Source organism: Haliotis cracherodii, unplaced genomic scaffold (genome assembly GCF_022045235.1).
Source record: "Haliotis cracherodii isolate W230 unplaced genomic scaffold, xgHalCrac1.p SCAF_9, whole genome shotgun sequence".
NCBI lineage: Eukaryota > Metazoa > Mollusca > Gastropoda > Lepetellida > Haliotidae > Haliotis > Haliotis cracherodii.
In genome coordinates this window covers 8836642-8854844 of record NW_027266343.1, presented here as the reverse complement: position 1 = coordinate 8854844, position 18203 = coordinate 8836642, and the positions used below count along the sequence as shown (strand labels likewise).

At 35.9% G+C, this 18203-nt stretch overlaps 3 protein-coding genes across 3 annotated transcripts; all 3 read right to left on the bottom strand.

Annotated features, from left to right (window-relative positions):
* Window positions 1-1668: 1668 nt before the first annotated feature.
* Window positions 1669-2474, bottom strand: LOC139453264 (postacrosomal sheath WW domain-binding protein-like). The gene is made up of 2 exons (XM_071234898.1): window positions 2159-2474; window positions 1669-1799 (listed from the first exon to the last, which is right to left on the bottom strand). Exons 1-2 carry the CDS (start codon window positions 2472-2474, stop codon window positions 1669-1671), a joined length of 447 nt encoding a protein of 148 aa, XP_071090999.1.
* A 5750-nt stretch (window positions 2475-8224) lies between these two features.
* Window positions 8225-9003, bottom strand: LOC139451691 (postacrosomal sheath WW domain-binding protein-like). Its single transcript, XM_071233009.1, has 2 exons — window positions 8691-9003; window positions 8225-8331 (listed from the first exon to the last, which is right to left on the bottom strand). The coding sequence occupies exons 1-2, from the start codon at window positions 9001-9003 to the stop codon at window positions 8225-8227; spliced, it is 420 nt and encodes a 139-aa protein (XP_071089110.1).
* Window positions 9004-14569: 5566 nt separating this feature from the next.
* LOC139453265 (postacrosomal sheath WW domain-binding protein-like) lies at window positions 14570-15375 on the bottom strand. Its single transcript, XM_071234899.1, has 2 exons — window positions 15060-15375; window positions 14570-14700 (listed from the first exon to the last, which is right to left on the bottom strand). Exons 1-2 carry the CDS (start codon window positions 15373-15375, stop codon window positions 14570-14572), a joined length of 447 nt encoding a protein of 148 aa, XP_071091000.1.
* Between the last annotated feature and the right edge of the window lie 2828 nt (window positions 15376-18203).

Below are 18203 nucleotides of genomic sequence, written 5' to 3'. Positions count from 1 at the left end.
ATTTAGTGACAAATTCGCCATGGGTGAAAAAATGAAATTTCCCCTTAAGTTTGCTTAAATTATTAATGTAATTAATAATAATTTTCCGAGATTTCAACACATTCAAGCAAATATTTTAAGTTTTTGAGAATGAACGGTGTCTTAATTGCACTTGTCACAAATACTTTCTGTGAATATAAAGGCAATGCTTCCTTGGTTGTATTAAGAACTATGGTTAATCTTTGAGACATGGATTCGGTGAGTACATTTGCTGGATCCAGTAATATATATCTCTGTATACAGATATTATTGAGCTTTGGAATCCAGTACGAAAGAGAAATTGACAAGTATGCAGGCCAAAAGTTGATCCAATATATCGGACCGGGTAGACAATTTTACCTGTCCCGTGCTTTGACATGTCACCATGACAACTGACTCAATTTTGTTTGTTTGTAACACCGCACTCAGAACTATTGCAGCTATATGACTTCTCCAAGATAAAGATGGTTGATGATTATCGTGTATTTTAATCTGTATAACATGACGGGTTTCTTTCAATGTAGATCATTCAACGGCTACAACTTTTAAGCCCATTTTGCAGTTTGACGCCACATATATGTGCTCTATAGTGTCAGTTTATTTTGCTGTCCCAAACCATTCATCTCCCCCACAACTACACCTATATTTCATATAACACTGCAAAAAGTGCATTCAGCATTCGTGTATTTTCATTTTGATTATATTGACTGATTCCCTTTATACGGCCATTCTCTCAGTAGATCAGTCAGCAGACGATTTAATACACCTAGCATTTCCTATTGTATGACACGTTTATGTAGTTTATGATACATCTAAGCAGTTTTTATTCAACGACTAAACCAACATCACAAGGCATGCTTTCTTGTTTCCGTTTATCAAACTTATGAAAGCGTGAATGAATGAACTAATCAAACGTACAAGTCTTACAGAAAGAGTTTGCGAACAAGAATCAAATTACATGCAAGAGGAATAAATATAAACACAGGGATTAAAATGAAAGTTAAGCAAGTTCTTTAATATAATTACATTATGTTATATATTCAATCATGATCTCTTACTCCAATTTGTTTCTGAATTGTCTGCACCACCTCCGTGCTCGTGGGTTTCACCAAAGGGAAAAAAATGAAGTGACAAAACTCTTTCCATACCCAATAGAAATCTCTGCATAAAGCAGAGTCGACAGTACGATGCCAACTATATCATGAGAATATGTTTATGAATCACTATCAAATAGTAATGATACCAAGTGTCCGCGAAAAGGTGAGCGTTTCCTGTCCCACTGGTGGCACCCGTCACAAACACATGCAAAGGCAAGTCAGTTGTTAAGTCCGATATATATCTATATCTCCGAGTGAAATCATCATGATAGACGTTTGTTACCGTGTAGTGTACTGGTCATGTATGGATTGGAAATCATTGAACATACAACACATTAATATACTGTAAGGATATTTATTAACAGTTATACATATAAGCGATTACATCCCAAACATCTTTGTTTAGAATGGAAATCATGTCAACTTTGAAGACACAACTGCTTGAAGCAATACTGACAGTATCTGACACCAATACTATCAATGCAAAACTGGCTGAACCAGAATGGATAGCCTTGATTTTGAATACCCGAACTAAGACACTGTTTCTATTCATTTAGAGTATCATGTAGGTGGGGTCATATGCAGCAGGTCCTATCGGAGCAACAGCAGTTGCTGCAATAGTCGTGGGAGCAGCAGCAGAGGGGGCAGCAGCAGCATTAGCGTCGAGATCAACATACACAGGACCTGCAGGAGACAAAAGACAATAAACTGACTTTGACACGATACCTAATGCATTTTTGTACAAACACATCAACACTGTAGTCATGTTTCTGATCTACTGCTGGTTTCTTTTGTATCAATTGTATAAGCATCGAGATAAAATAAAATGAACTGACTATTAAGCCATGTTTCTTATTTACTGTATGTTCCTTTCTGTAAATTTATAAAGACATCGAGATCGTACCAGAACCAGAATCTGTAGAATAGAAAATAAATAAATAGGAGATGTATTACTTGATAATAAACCTTGAAAAACATCAGCAAGGTTGTCCGTGTTCTCATTTACTGTTAACGGTTCTATCAACGTGCAATAATTCACTTACCATTACCATTGGATTGAATGACACCAGCGCCCTGTAACCCTGGATGGACTAATCCTTGGTTGGGGAGCCCTGAGCCGAGACCAAGAGGGGAAACACCAAGTCCGTAAGGGGAAACACCAAATCCGTAAGGGGAAATTCCATGTCCGAGAGGAGGAATCCCAAGACCGAAGGGGTGAATTCCAAGGCCGAAGTGGGGAATGCCGATCCCACCGAAATGAGGAATGCCGATCCCACCGAAAGGAGGGAAACCAATTCCAAAACCGTGCGTTCTTGTTATGGCAACAAGGCAGACAATGGTGACAGCAAGTACCTTCATGGTTTATTAGAATCTGGGAAGTAAGAGAAAATGTACATGTGTTAATTGAAACCGTGAAATACTTTTTGACGTCATTTCTTTGTTGACGATGATTTACAAAATGTAATGCAAATGAAGGACATACTGTAAACAATTTTAGCTTTCTTCACTGAGAACTAAAACTATATGAACAAAAAGCAGCTTTATATTCAACTCCATCCTAAATTGTAAACGCATATTTACATGTTATCAAACACGTTTGTATATTCACAAACACACTGACTTTGACAACTCATAAGTTGAAATATCGCCTTTGTCCGAATGAAATAACAATCACCCAGAAACGTCAAAATCGTTATAATATTTATTTTTATCTTCTTGTAATTTGAATCGAATGTAAAGTAGATTATGAAGCATCCAGTGATCTGAATTATTGTTCTTTTAGGATTGGATTGGAATAACATGATAATGCTAACATTCCCATCACTGCATATTAAGATGTTTAAGAAAATGCAATAATATGTATTCCGTCATGAACAGAGCAGTAAGAATTATGTAAATAATTATATTCGTGCACATGGATAATCCGTGAGAAGGATCCGGTTCCATATACCATGCAAGTACTTCATGTGAACACGAAATGAAATTAATATATGCGATGGCGACATTAAACTGCACACATGAATACTTACTTTTCTAAGGATCAGAATAGGTTTACCACGAGAGTCCGAATCGGAAAGTGAAGTCTGCATCAAAACGTCAACCTTTTATACTAAGACAGACGGTTATATGCACCGGTCCACTTACGGTCATAAATTGTAAATGTGTCTGCACTATGACGAGTTGTCAATGTATTATACAACGATGGCCAGTCTATGTTAGCTGTGTGATAGTGTTGTTATTTATTGACAAGGACTCATTGATTGACGGCAACAATGGACAGTAAATTCTGTCATTCCTTACAGACGTTGATTCAAGAAATGTGAGGAATTCATCAGCTCATTACACATATAGGGTGAATACATGACAAATTGTGGAGAGAGAGAGAGATAAAGAGAGAGAGAGGGATCGAGAGAGTAATTCATGTTATTTTAAATACAATTTACATTGCATTGTAAGATTTCTAATTGTACGTGTATCACAGGAAGACATTCGCTTATTATATACAACAAGATGGGTAAATTTTGACGAATATATGTTGCTCTAATGCATTCCAAATCATAGCAAAGAGAACCTTATCTTCGGTAGTGTAACAACAACATAGTTCACGTACTCGCAGTTGTCTTGGCTGCCGTTAGATCCTCTTGTTTTTATTTTCAATTGGTGTGAACTACATTTAAAACGAACCTGAGCTACTTTAAATTTGGAAACTTTTATAACCTCAACATACAATTCCGAGCAAACGGATTATTTACAAAAGGTATAACTATTGGTTTCAATACCCGGAAGGAGCCCATCACCCTACAATTTACCATATATAACCTTCACACGAAATAAAAATACAAGATAATTAATTATATGTGAAAAGTATTATGCTTAGATTGTTGTTCACATACATAGTCAAATCAGGCAGAAAAAGATTTTTTTGCTAACTTTTGAAGCCCAATTAATCACATTTCCCATTTTCTGATGTATGAAACATCATATTATAACACCTATTCACATATCTACTTTCAGGCACTAGCAGAATACTGCAGCGATACTTTGAAACACGTTTTCTATGGTTAAAACTATAGTTCGATATCGGTCGCATTCTCTTGCACTAAATGTGCTATTTGAAAACTCACGTTGCGCGTTTGTTTTCAAATTAAATTTAACACGGTTAAATCTACAATTAACTAAGCTGAACATTGAAAACACAGTTTGTTTATCTTCTAATTTCAAGGCGTTTTAAACAGATTGTAAAGCATGTAATATCCTTGCAAAAAAAACACTATAATTCTTTAAAACACACCATGATTTGAGGCTTTTGAAAAATCAACATATGCAGCATAAACCTTACCCTCTTCCTAAACAAATGCCGTTGGATAATTACTTGCAAAATAAATATATTATCAACAGCATATGCATTTGACCAGAACACCAGTCTTGTTGAGCACAGACGTATATAATGTACTGAATACACTTGGCTGCTATTTGACTCCATAATTATTTGGATTTTGTTTATCCCCACTCTTATGAATGATAACTCCTAAGTTCTAAGAGATTTAAAAATGTGCTTTCTCAAATAAATTGTTACACATAAGTTTGTATATGGTACTATTAGATCAGATGAGAACTTGTAGAACTTAGCAATGGAGATTTTTAATTCGTTTTTACTCTACAATATTTCCTTTTCTGCTTAACTGCCAATCTTACCTGTCTAAAGTGGATTGGTCACACATATCCCCATTATCACATTGAGTTTCAATTAAGAGGACAGTTGGCAATGAAAGCGGTCGTAAAGTGGTTATACCCATTGGTAACAGAAATGGGTTGGGTAACACTATATTGTAGTCTGAATAGTTTAAGTGACAACCCATTTATGTCATTCAATGTTATCAGCTTTACTCAATATGTGCATCATACACTATCCAGATATTATTCTTATTTCTTGGGTCATAATGAAAATACATACCAAGAGTCAAACTGTATGTTTAGTTGTTTTTCTAAATTTGTATTATGTATACACAGATACAGAAAGGTGTCTGTGTACATTCTGCATAAAACTCATACAAAAATGAATGTCGAAATGTTATGAAGTGTATTAATGTACCAGTTACTATTACCGCTACAGATACACTGTTTTGGTTGAGTGAGTGAGTGATTTGGGTTTAACGCCGCTTTTAACAGTATTCCAGTTATATCGCGGCGTGTCAGCTTAATGTGGGAAGAAAGCCCCAAGTGATGCAGGTCTCAGACGTTTACCACTTCGGTGAAACCCACGAGCACGGGTATCGTGTTGACAACCCTAGAAACATAATCGGGGCGAACCGGGATTCGAACCGATAATCATAGTTATCTGACATGCAAAAGGGACGCAACTCTAGATAGCAAATTGCGGCGCCTAAGACGACTGGGCCACCCGTGCACCCTGTTTTTGTTGAGGTACATAAGGTTATATTACAATGCTGAAGTCTGGACTGAAAATGGGCAACGTACTGTGTAGAACATACATAAACGTAAAGGATAAGGTTATCAGCTTTAACACACGGAGACACGTGATCGCCAAGCTTGTGTATGTTTGTATATACACTCTTCCAAAAAAAGAAACGCACAGGTAGATTTTTAGTAAATGCATTGTCGATATGAAGTCGATATATTTAATTTAATATTCTCATAGATGCAAATATGAAATTATGGAGCTCGATAGTCACATGTTATCGTTGTACAAAGGCATTGAAAACTGTTTATTGTCATGTCACATAAGGGCACAATGTTGCGCTGAAATCAGTATCTCGTTCTCGTAGTCAGCTTTAATCAACTACATACTACCTGTGCGTTTCTTTTTTTGGAAGAGTGTTTGTACATATGAATTACGGCTGTCGTTATTTCGAAATTAGTAGACTAGTGCAAAACATGGAGGTATACGTAGGTGTATAAATCTACAATTTCTAGTGCGGGTAAATACTTAAAATTAAAGCGACTAAAACTTCACCATAATCATAAGAAATATCTGCTGAAAGCAAAGTTTATTTTACGGTTTTGACCCTTTAATAAGCATGTGTTTATGAGTCACTATCAATTAGTGATGATGCCAGGGGATGGCGAAAAGGTGAAAGTATCCTGCCATTATTGATCTTTATTTAACGATATCAGATCATCGATATACCTGCAGCTTAGATTATACCTCTTGACCAAATGTCCTTGTTCAGATTCTGACAATGCAATTCATATGCATAAAGAAACAAATCAGTTGAGAGGGGAGCATAATTAGTGTCCATGGGGATGAATACATGTACATCATTCCTGCATATCCTATTTCTAAAGCTCCCAAAGATGTTGTCTTTGAGGAAAAACAGGATTTCACACATTGTTTTATCAGTTAACTTCAGGTGACATTTCTCACAAATTGCCCTGAGCCTTTGATAACAGAGTTGTAACTATACATATTGTCATCACATTTAGTGACAAATTCGCCATGGGTGAAAAAATGAAATTTCCCCTTAAGTTTGCTTAAATTATTAATGTAATTAATAATAATTTTCCGAGATTTCAACACATTCAAGCAAATATTTTAAGTTTTTGAGAATGAACGGTGTCTTAATTGCACTTGTCACAAATACTTTCTGTGAATATAAAGGCAATGCTTCCTTGGGTGTATAAAGAACTATGGTTAATCTTTGAGACATGGATTCGGTGAGTACATTTGCTGGATCCAGTAATATATATCTCTGTATACAGATATTTTTGAGCTTTGGAATCCTGTACGAAAGATAAATTGACAAGTCTGCAGGCCAAAAGTTGATCCCATATATCGGACCGGGTGGAACAATTTTACCTGTCCCGTGCTTTGACAAGTCAGCATCACAACTGATTCAATTTTGTTTGTTTGTAACACCGCACTCAGAACTATTGCAGCTATATGACTTCTCCAAGATAAAGATGGTTGATGATTATCGTGTATTTTAATCTGTATAGCAAGACGGGTTTCTTTCAATGTAGATCATTCAACGGCTACAACTTTTAAGCCCATTTTGCAGTTTGACGCCACATATATGTGCTCTATAGTGTCAGTTTATGTTGCTGTCCCAAACCATTCATCTCCCCCACAACTACAGCTATATTTCATATAACACTGCAAAAAGTGCATTCAGCATTCGTGTATTTTCATTTTGTTAACATTGACTGATTCCCTTTATACGGCCATTCTCTCAGTAGATCAGTCAGCATACGATTTAATACACCTAGCATTTCCTATTGTATGACACGTTTATGTACTTTATGATACATCTAAGCAGTTTTTATTCAACGACTAAACCAACATCACAAGGCATGCTTTCTTGTTTCCGTTTATCAAACTTATGAAAGCGTGAATGAATGAACTAATCAAACGTACAAGTCTTACAGAAAGAGTTTGCGAACAAGAATCAAATTACATGCAAGAGGAATAAATATAAACACAGGGATTAAAATGAAAGTTAAGCAAGTTCTTTAATATAATTACATTATGTTATATATTCAATCATGATCTCTTACTCCAATTTGTTTCTGAATTGTCTGCACCACCTCCGTGCTCGTGGGTTTCACCAAAGTGAAAAAAAGAAGTGACAAAACTCTTTCCATACCCAATAGAAATCTCTGCATAAAGCAGAGTCGACAGTACGATGCCAACTATATCATGAGAATATGTTTATGAATCACTATCAAATAGTAATGATGCTAGGTGTCCGCGAAAAGGTGAGCGTTTCCTGCCCCACTGGTGGCACCCGTCACGAACACATGCAAAGGCAAGTCAGTTGTTAAGTCCGATATATATCTATATCTCCGAGTGAAATCATCATGATAGACGTGTGTTACCGTGTAGTGTACTGGTCATGTATGGATTGGAAATCATTGAACATACAACACATGAATGTATTGTAAGGATATTTATTAACAGTTATACATATAAGCGATTACATCCCAAACATCTTTGTTTAGAATGCAAAACATGTCAACTTTGAAGACACAACTGCTTGAAGCAATACTGATAATATCTGACACCAACACTATCAATGCAAAACTGGCTGAACCAGAATGGATAGCCCTGCTTTTGTTTCATCCCGAACTAAGACACTGTTTCTATTCATTTAGAGTATCATGTAGGTGGGGTCAACAGCAGTTGCGGCAATAGTCGTGGGAGCAGCAGCAGAGGGGGCAGCAGCAGCATTAGCGTCGAGATCAACATACACAGGACCTGCAGGAGACAAAAGACAATAAACTGACTTTGACACGATACCTAATGCATTTTTGTACAAACACATCAACACTGTAGTCATGTTTCTGATCTACTGCTGGTTTCTTTTGTATCAATTGCATAAGCATCGAGATAAAATAAAATGAACTGACTATTAAGCCATGTTTCTTATTTACTGTATGTTCATTTCTGTAAATTTATAAAGACATCGAGATCGTACCAGAACCAGAATCTGTAGAATAGAAAATAAATAAATAGGAGATGTATTACTTGATAATAAACCTTGAAACACATCAGCAAGGTTGTCCGTGTTCTCATTAACTGTTAGCGTTTCTATCACAATGCAATAATGCACTTACCATTACCATTGGATTGAATGGCACCAGCGCCCTGTAACCCTGGATGGACTAATCCTTGGTTGGGGAGCCCTGAGCCAAGACCAAGAGGGGAAACACCAAGTCCGTAAGGGGAAATTCCATGTCCGAGAGGAGGAATCCCAAGACCGAAGGGGTGAATTCCAAGACCAAAGGGGGGAATTCCAAGGCCGAAGTGGGGAATCCCTAGGCCGAAAGGAGGAATGCCGATCCCACCGAAAGGAGGGAAACCAATTCCAAAACCGTGCGTTCTTGTTATGGCAACAAGGCAGACAATGGTGACAGCAAGTACCTTCATGGTTTATTAGAATCTGGGAAGTAAGAGAAAATGTATATGTGTTAATTGAAACAGTGAAATATTTATTGACGTCATTTCTTTGTTGACGATGATTTACAAATTCAAATGAAGGATATACTGTAAACAATTTTAGCTTTCTTCACTGAGAACTAAAACTATATTAACAAAGGCCACTTTATATTCAACTCCATCCTAAATTTTAAACGCATATTTACATGTTATCAAACACGTTTGTATATTCACATACACACTGACTTTGACAACTCAAAACGTTGTAATATCGCCTTTGTCCGAATGAAATAACAATCACCCAGAAACGTCCACTTGTTCCCATCACTGCATATTAAGATGTTTAAGAAAATGCAATAATATGTATTCCGTCATAAACAGAGCGGTAAGAATTATGTAAATAATTATATTCGTGCACATGGATAATCCGTGAGAAGGATCCGGTTCCATATACCATGCAAGTACTTCATGTGAACATGAAATGAAATTAATATATGCGATGACGACATTAAACTGCACACAAGAATACTTACTTTTCTACAGATCAGAATAGGTCTACGAGGAGAGTCCGAATCGGAAAGTGAAGTCAGCATCAAAACGTCAACCTTTTATACTTAGACAGACGGTCATATGCACCGGTCCACTTACGGTCATAAATTGTAAATGTGTCTGCACTATGACGAGTTGTCAACGTATTATACAACGATGGCCAGTCTATGTTAGCTGTGTGATAGTATTTATTGACAAGGACTCATTGATTGACGGCAACAGTTGTCATTAAATTCTGTCATTCCTTACAGACGTTGATTCAAGAAATGTGAGGAATTCATCAGCTCATTACACATATAGGGTGAATACATGAAAGAGAAAGAGAGAGAGAGAGAGAGAGAGAGATAGAGAGAGAGAGATAAAGAGAGAGGGAGAGAGTAATTCATGTTATTTTCAAAACAATTTACACTGTATGATGTACGTAAATTGTAAAACTTCTAATTGTACGTGTATCACAGGAAGACATTCCCTTTTATATACAACAAGATGGGTACATTGTGACGAATATATGTTGCTCTAATGCATTCCAAATCATAGCAAAGAGAACCTTATCTTCGGTAGTGTAACAACAACATAGTTCACGTACTTGCAGTTGTCTTGGCTGCCGTTAGATCCTCTTGTTATTATTTTTAATTGGTGTGAACTACATTTAAAACGAGCCTGAGCTACTTTAAATTTGGAAACTGTTATAGCCTCAAAATACAATTCCGTGCAAACGGATTGTTTACAAAAGGTATAACTATTGGTTTCAATACCCGGAAGGAGCCCATCACCCTACAATTTACCATATATATTACCTTCACACGAAATAAAAATACAAGATAATTAATAATATGTGAAAAGTATTATGCTTAAATTGTTGTTCACATACATAGTCAAATCAGGCAGAAAAAGACATTTTTGCTAACTTTTGAAGCCCAATTAATCACATTTCCCATTTTCTGATGTATGAAACATCATATTATAACACCTATTCACATATCTACTTTCAGGCACTCGCAGAATACTGCAGCGATACTTTGAAACACGTTTTCTATGGATAAAATTATAGTTCGATATCGGTCGCATTCTCCTGCGCTAAATGTGCTTTTTGAAAACTCACGTTGAGCGTTTGTTTCCAAATTAAATTTAACACGGTTAAATCTACAGTTAACTAAGGTGAACATTGAAAACACAGTTTGTTCATCTTCTAATTTCAAGGCGTTTTAAATAGATTGCAAAGCATGTAATATCCTTGCAAAAAAACCACTATAATTCTTTAAAACACACCATGATTTGAGGCTTTTGAAAAATCAACATATGCAGCATAAACCTTACCCTCTTCTAAGACAAATGCCGTTGGATAATTACTTGCAAAATAAATATATTATCAACAGCATATGCATTTGACCAGAACACCAGTCTTGTTGAGCACAGACGTATATAATGTACTGAATACACTTAGCTGCTATTTGACTCCATAATTATTTGGATTTTGTTTATCCCCACTCTTAGGAATGATAACTCCTAAGTTCTAAGAGATTTAAAAATGTGCTTTCTCAGATAAATTGTTAAACATAAGTTAGTGTATGGTACTATTAGATCAGATGAGAACTTGTAGAACTTAGCAATGGAGATTTTTAATTCGTTTTTATTCTACAATATTTCTCTTTCTGCTTAATTGCCAATCTTACCTGTTTAAAGTGGACTGATCACACATATCACCATTATCACACTGAGTTTCAATTAAGAGGACAGTTGGCAATGAAAGCGGTTGTAAAGTGGTTATACCCATTGGTAACAGAAATGGGTCGGGTAACACTGTATTGGAGTGTGAATAGTTTAAGTGACAACCCATTTATGTCATTCAATGTTATCAACTTTACTCATCATACACTATCCAGATATTATTCTTATTTCTTGGGTCATAATAAAAATACATACCAAGAGTCAAACTGTATGTTTAGTGTTTTTTTCTAAATTTGTATTATGTATACACAGATACAGAAAGGTGTCTGTGTACATTCTGCATAAAACTCATACAAAAATGAATGTCGAAATGTTACGAAGTGTATTAATGTACCAGTTACCTATTACCGTTACAGATACATTGTTTTGGTTGAGTGAGTGAGTTATTTGGGTTTAACACCGCTTTTAACAGTATTCCAGTTATATCGCGGCGTGTCAGCTTCATGTGTGAGGAAAGCCCGAAGTGATGCAGGTCTCAAACGTTTACCACTTCGGTGAAACCCACGAGCACGGGTATCTTGCTGACAAACCTAGAAACATAATGAGGGCGAACGGGATTCGAACCAACAATCATAGGTTTCTGGCGTGCAAAAGGGCGCAACTCTAGATAGCGAATCGCAAAAACAAGCAGTTTTTACGACTAATACATAGTTGGAAGAAAATCAGGTATCAATGCCAACGCGTTTTGAATTGTCTGTGAATCTGTGTACATGTGTGTGTGTGTGTGTGTTTGTGTGTATACACTCTTCAAAAAAAGAAACGCACAGGTAGATTTTTAGTAATTGCATTGTACCTAATGAAGTCGATATATTTAATTTAATATTCTCATAGATGCAAATATGAAATTTTGGAGCTCGATAGTCACATGTTGTCGTTGTACAAAGGCATTGAAAACTGTTCATTGTCATGTCACATAAGGGCACAAGGTTGCGATAAACTCAGTATCTCGTTCTCGTAGTCAGCTTCAATGAACTACATACTACCTGTGCGTTTCTTTTTTTTTGAAGAGTGTTTGTATATATGAATTACGACTGTCGTTATTTCGAAATTAGTAGACTAGTGCAAAATATGGAGGTATACGTAGGTGTATAAATCTACAATTTCTAGTGCGGGTAAATACTTAAAATTGAATTGACTATAACTTCATCATAATCATAAGACATATCTGCTGAATGCAAAGTTTATTTTACGGTTTTGACCCTTTAATAAGTATGTGTTTATGAGAAACTATTGATTAGTGATGATGCCAGGGGATGGCGAAAAGGTGAAAGTATCCTGCCATTATTGATCTTTATTGAACGATATCAGATCATCGATATACCTGCAGCTTAGATTATACCTCTTGACCAAATGCCCTTGTTTAGATTCTGACAATGCAATTCATATGCATAAAGAAACAAATCAGTTGAGAGGGGAGCATAATTAGTGTCCATGGGGATGAATACATGTACATCATTCCTGCATATCCTATTTCTAAAGCTCCCAAAGATGTTGTCTTTGAGGAAAACCTGGATTTCACACATTGTTTTATCAGTTAACTTCAGGTGACATTTCTCACAAATTGCCCTGAACCTTTGATAATAAAGTTGTAACTATACATATTGTCATCACATTTAGTGACAAATTCGCCATGGGTGAAAAAATGAAATTTCCCCTTAAGTTTGCTTAAATTATTAATGTAATTAATAATAATTTTCCGAGATTGCAACACATTCAAGCAAATATTTTAAGTTTTTGAGAATGAACGGTGTCATAATTGCACTTGTCACAAATACTTTCTGTGAATATAAAGGCAATGCTTCCTTGATTGTATTAAGAACTATGGTTAATCTTTGAGACATGGATTCGGTGAGTACATTTGCTGGATCCAGTAATATATATCTCTGTATACAGATATTTTTGAGCTTTGGAATCCAGTACGAAAGATAAATTGACAAGTCTGCAGGCCAAAAGTTGATCCCATATATCGGACCGGGTGGAACAATTTTACCTGTCCCGTGCTTTGACAAGTCAGCATCACAACTGATTCAATTTTGTTTGTTTGTAACACCGCACTCAGAACTATTGCAGCTATATGACTTCTCCAAGATAAAGATGGTTGATGATTATTGTGTATTTTAATCTGTATAGCAAGACGGGTTTCTTTCAATGTAGATCATTCAACGGCTACAACTTTTAAGCCCATTTTGCAGTTTGACGCCACATATATGTGCTCTATAGTGTCAGTTTATGTTGCTGTCCCAAACCATTCATCTCCCCCACAACTACAGCTATATTTCATATAACACTGCAAAAAGTGCATTCAGCATTCGTGTATTTTCATTTTGATTACATTGACTGATTCCCTTTATACGGCCATTTTCTCAGTAGATCAGTCAGCAGACGATTTAATACACCTAGCATTTCCTATTGTATGACACGTTTATGTAGTTTATGATACATCTAAGCAGTTTTTATTCAACGACTAAACCAACATCACAAGACATGCTTTCTTGTTTCCGTTTATCAAACTTATGAAAGCGTGAATGAATGAACTAATCAAACGTACAAGTCTTACAGAAAGAGTTTGCGAACAGGAATCAAATTACATGCAAGAGGAATAAATATAAACACAGGGATTAAAATGAAAGTTAAGCAAGTTCTTTAATATAATTACATTATGTTATATATTCAATCATGATCTCTTACTCCAATTTGTTTCTGAATTGTCTGCACCACCTCCGTGCTCGTGGGTTTCACCAAAGGGAAAAAAATGAAGTGACAAAACTCTTTCCATACCCAATAGAAATCTCTGCATAAAGCAGAGTCGACAGTACGATGCCAACTATATCATGAGAATATGTTTATGAATCACTATCAAATAGTAATGATACCAAGTGTCCGCGAAAAGGTGAGCGTTTCCTGTCCCACTGGTGGCACCCGTCACAAACACATGCAAAGGCAAGTCAGTTGTTAAGTCCGATATATATCTATATCTCCGAGTGAAATCATCATGATAGACGTGTGTTTCCGTGTAGTGTACTGGTCATGTATGGATTGGAAATCATTGAACATACAACACATAAATATACTGTAAGGATATTTATTAACAGTTATACATATAAGCGATTACATCCCAAACATCTTTGTTTAGAATGGAAATCATGTCAACTTTGAAGACACAACTGCTTGAAGGAATACTGACAGTATCTGACACCAATACTATCAATGCAAAACTGGCTGAACCAGAATGGATAGCCTTGATTTTGAATACCCGAACTAAGACACTGTTTCTATTCATTTAGAGTATCATGTAGGTGGGGTCATATGCAGCAGGTCCTATCGGAGCAACAGCAGTTGCTGCAATAGTCGTGGGAGCAGCAGCAGAGGGGGCAGCAGCAGCATTAGCGTCGAGATCAACATACACAGGACCTGCAGGAGACAAAAGACAATAAACTGACTTTGACACGATACCTAATGCATTTTTGTACAAACACATCAACACTGTAGTCATGTTTCTGATCTACTGCTGGTTTCTTTTGTATCAATTGTATAAGCATCGAGATAAAATAAAATGAACTGACTATTAAGCCATGTTTCTTATTTACTGTATGTTCATTTCTGTAAATTTATAAAGACATCGAGATCGTACCAGAACCAGAATCTTTAGAATAGAAAATAAATAAATAGGAGATGTATTACTTGATAATAAACCTTGAAAAACATCAGCAAGGTTGTCCGTGTTCTCATTTACTGTTAACGGTTCTATCAAAGTGCAATAATTCACTTACCATTACCATTGGATTGAATGGCACCAGCGCCCTGTAACCCTGGATGGACTAATCCTTGGTTGGGGAGCCCTGAGCCGAGACCAAGAGGGGAAACACCAAGTCCGTAAGGGGAAACACCAAATCCGTAAGGGGAAATTCCATGTCCGAGAGGAGGAATCCCAAGACCGAAGGGGTGAATTCCAAGGCCGAAGTGGGGAATGCCGATCCCACCGAAATGAGGAATGCCGATCCCACCGAAAGGAGGGAAACCAATTCCAAAACCGTGCGTTCTTGTTATGGCAACAAGGCAGACAATGGTGACAGCAAGTACCTTCATGGTTTATTAGAATCTGGGAAGTAAGAGAAAATGTACATGTGTTAATTGAAACCGTGAAATACTTTTTGACGTCATTTCTTTGTTGACGATGATTTACAAAATGTAATGCAAATGAAGGACATACTGTAAACAATTTTAGCTTTCTTCACTGAGAACTAAAACTATATGAACAAAAAGCAGCTTTATATTCAACTCCATCCTAAATTGTAAACGCATATTTACATGTTATCAAACACGTTTGTATATTCACAAACACACTGACTTTGACAACTCATAAGTTGAAATATCGCCTTTGTCCGAATGAAATAACAATCACCCAGAAACGTCAAAATCGTTATAATATTTATTTTTATCTTCTTGTAATTTGAATCGAATGTAAAGTAGATTATGAAGCATCCAGTGATCTGAATTATTGTTCTTTTAGCATTGGATTGGAATAACATGATAATGCTAACATTCCCATCACTGCATATTAAGATGTTTAAGAAAATGCAATAATATGTATTCCGTCATGAACAGAGCGGTAAGAATTATGTAAATAATTATATTCGTGCACATGGATAATCCGTGAGAAGGATCCGGTTCCATATACCATGCAAGTACTTCATGTGAACACGAAATGAAATTAATATATGCAATGGCGACATTAAACTGCACACATGAATACTTACTTTTCTAAGGATCAGAATAGGTTTACCACGAGAGTCCGAATCGGAAAGTGAAGTCTGCATCAAAACGTCAACCTTTTATACTAAGACAGACGGTTATATGCACCGGTCCACTTACGGTCATAAATTGTAAATGTGTCTGCACTATGACGAGTTGTCAATGTATTATACAATCATGGCCAGTCTATGTTAGCTGTGTGATAGTGTTGTTATTTATTGACAAGGACTCATTGATTGACGGCAACAATGGACAGTAAATTCTGTCATTCCTTACAGACGTTGATTCAAGAAATGTGAGGAATTCATCAGCTCATTACACATATAGGGTGAATACATGACAAATTGTGGAGAGAGAGAGAGATAAAGAGAGAGAGAGGGATAGAGAGAGTAATTCATGTTATTTTAAATACAATTTACATTGCATTGTAAGATTTCTAATTGTACGTGTATCACAGGAAGACATTCGCTTATTACATACAACAAGATGGGTAAATTTTGACGAATATATGTTGCCCTAATGCATTCCAAATCATAGCAAAGAGAACCTTATCTTCGGTAGTGTAACAACAACACAGTTCACGTACTCGCAGTTGTCTTGGCTGCCGTTAGATCCTCTTGTTTTTATTTTCAATTGGTGTGAACTACATTTAAAACGAACCTGAGCTACTTTAAATTTGGAAACTTTTATAACCTTAACATACAATTCCGAGCAAACGGATTATTTACAAAAGGTATAACTATTGGTTTCAATACCCGGAAGGAGCCCATCACCCTACAATTTACCATATATAACCTTCACACGAAATAAAAATACAAGATAATTAATAATATGTGAAAAGTATTATGCTTAGATTGTTGTTCACATACATAGTCAAATCAGGCAGAAAAAGATTTTTTTGCTAACTTTTGAAGCCCAATTAATCACATTTCCCATTTTCTGATGTATGAAACATCATATTATAACACCTATTCACATATCTACTTTCAGGCACTAGCAGAATACGTTTTCTATGGTTAAAACTATAGTTCGATATCGGTCGCATTCTCCTGCACTAAATGTGCTATTTGAAAACTCACGTTGCGCTTATGTTTTCAAATTAAATTTAACACGGTTAAATCTACAGTTAACTAAGCTGAACATTGAAAACACAGTTTGTTTATCTTCTAATTTCAAGGCGTTTTAAACAGATTGTAAAGCATGTAATATCCTTGCAAAAAAAACACTATAATTCTTTAAAACACACTATGATTTGAGGCTTTTGAAAAATCAACATATGCAGCATAAACCTTACCTTCTTCCTAAACAAATGCCGTAGGATAATTACTTGCAAAATAAATATATTATCAACAGCATATGCATTTGACCAGAACACCAGTATTGTTGAGCACAGACGTATATAATGTACTGAATACACTTGGCTGCTATTTGACTCCATAATTATTTGGATTTTGTTTATCCCCACTCTTATGAATGATAACTCCTAAGTTCTAAGAGATTTAAAAATGTGCTTTCTCAAATAAATTGTTACACATAAGTTTGTATATGGTACTATTAGATCAGATGAGAACTTGTAGAACTTAGCAATGGAGATTTTTAATTCGTTTTTACTCTACAATATTTCCTTTTCTGCTTAACTGCCAATCTTACCTGTCTAAAGTGGATTGGTCACACATATCCCCATTATCACATTGAGTTTCAATTAAGAGGACAGTTGGCAATGAAAGCGGTCGTAAAGTGGTTATGCCCATTGGTAAAAGAAATGGGTTGGGTAACACTATATTGTAGTCTGAATAGTTTAAGTGACAACCCATTTATGTCATTCAATGTTATCAGCTTTACTCAATATGTGCATCATACACTATCCAGATATTATTCTTATTTCTTGGGTCATAATGAAAATACATACCAAGAGTCAAACTGTATGTTTAGTTGTTTTTCTAAATTTGTATTATGTATACACAGATACAGAAAGGTGTCTGTGTACATTCTGCATAAAACTCATACAAAAATGAATGTCGAAATGTTATGAAGTGTATTAATGTACCAGTTACTATTACCGCTACAGATACACTGTTTTGGTTGAGTGAGTGAGTGATTTGGGTTTAACGCCGCTTTTAACAGTATTCCAGTTATATCGCGGCGTGTCAGCTTAATGTGGG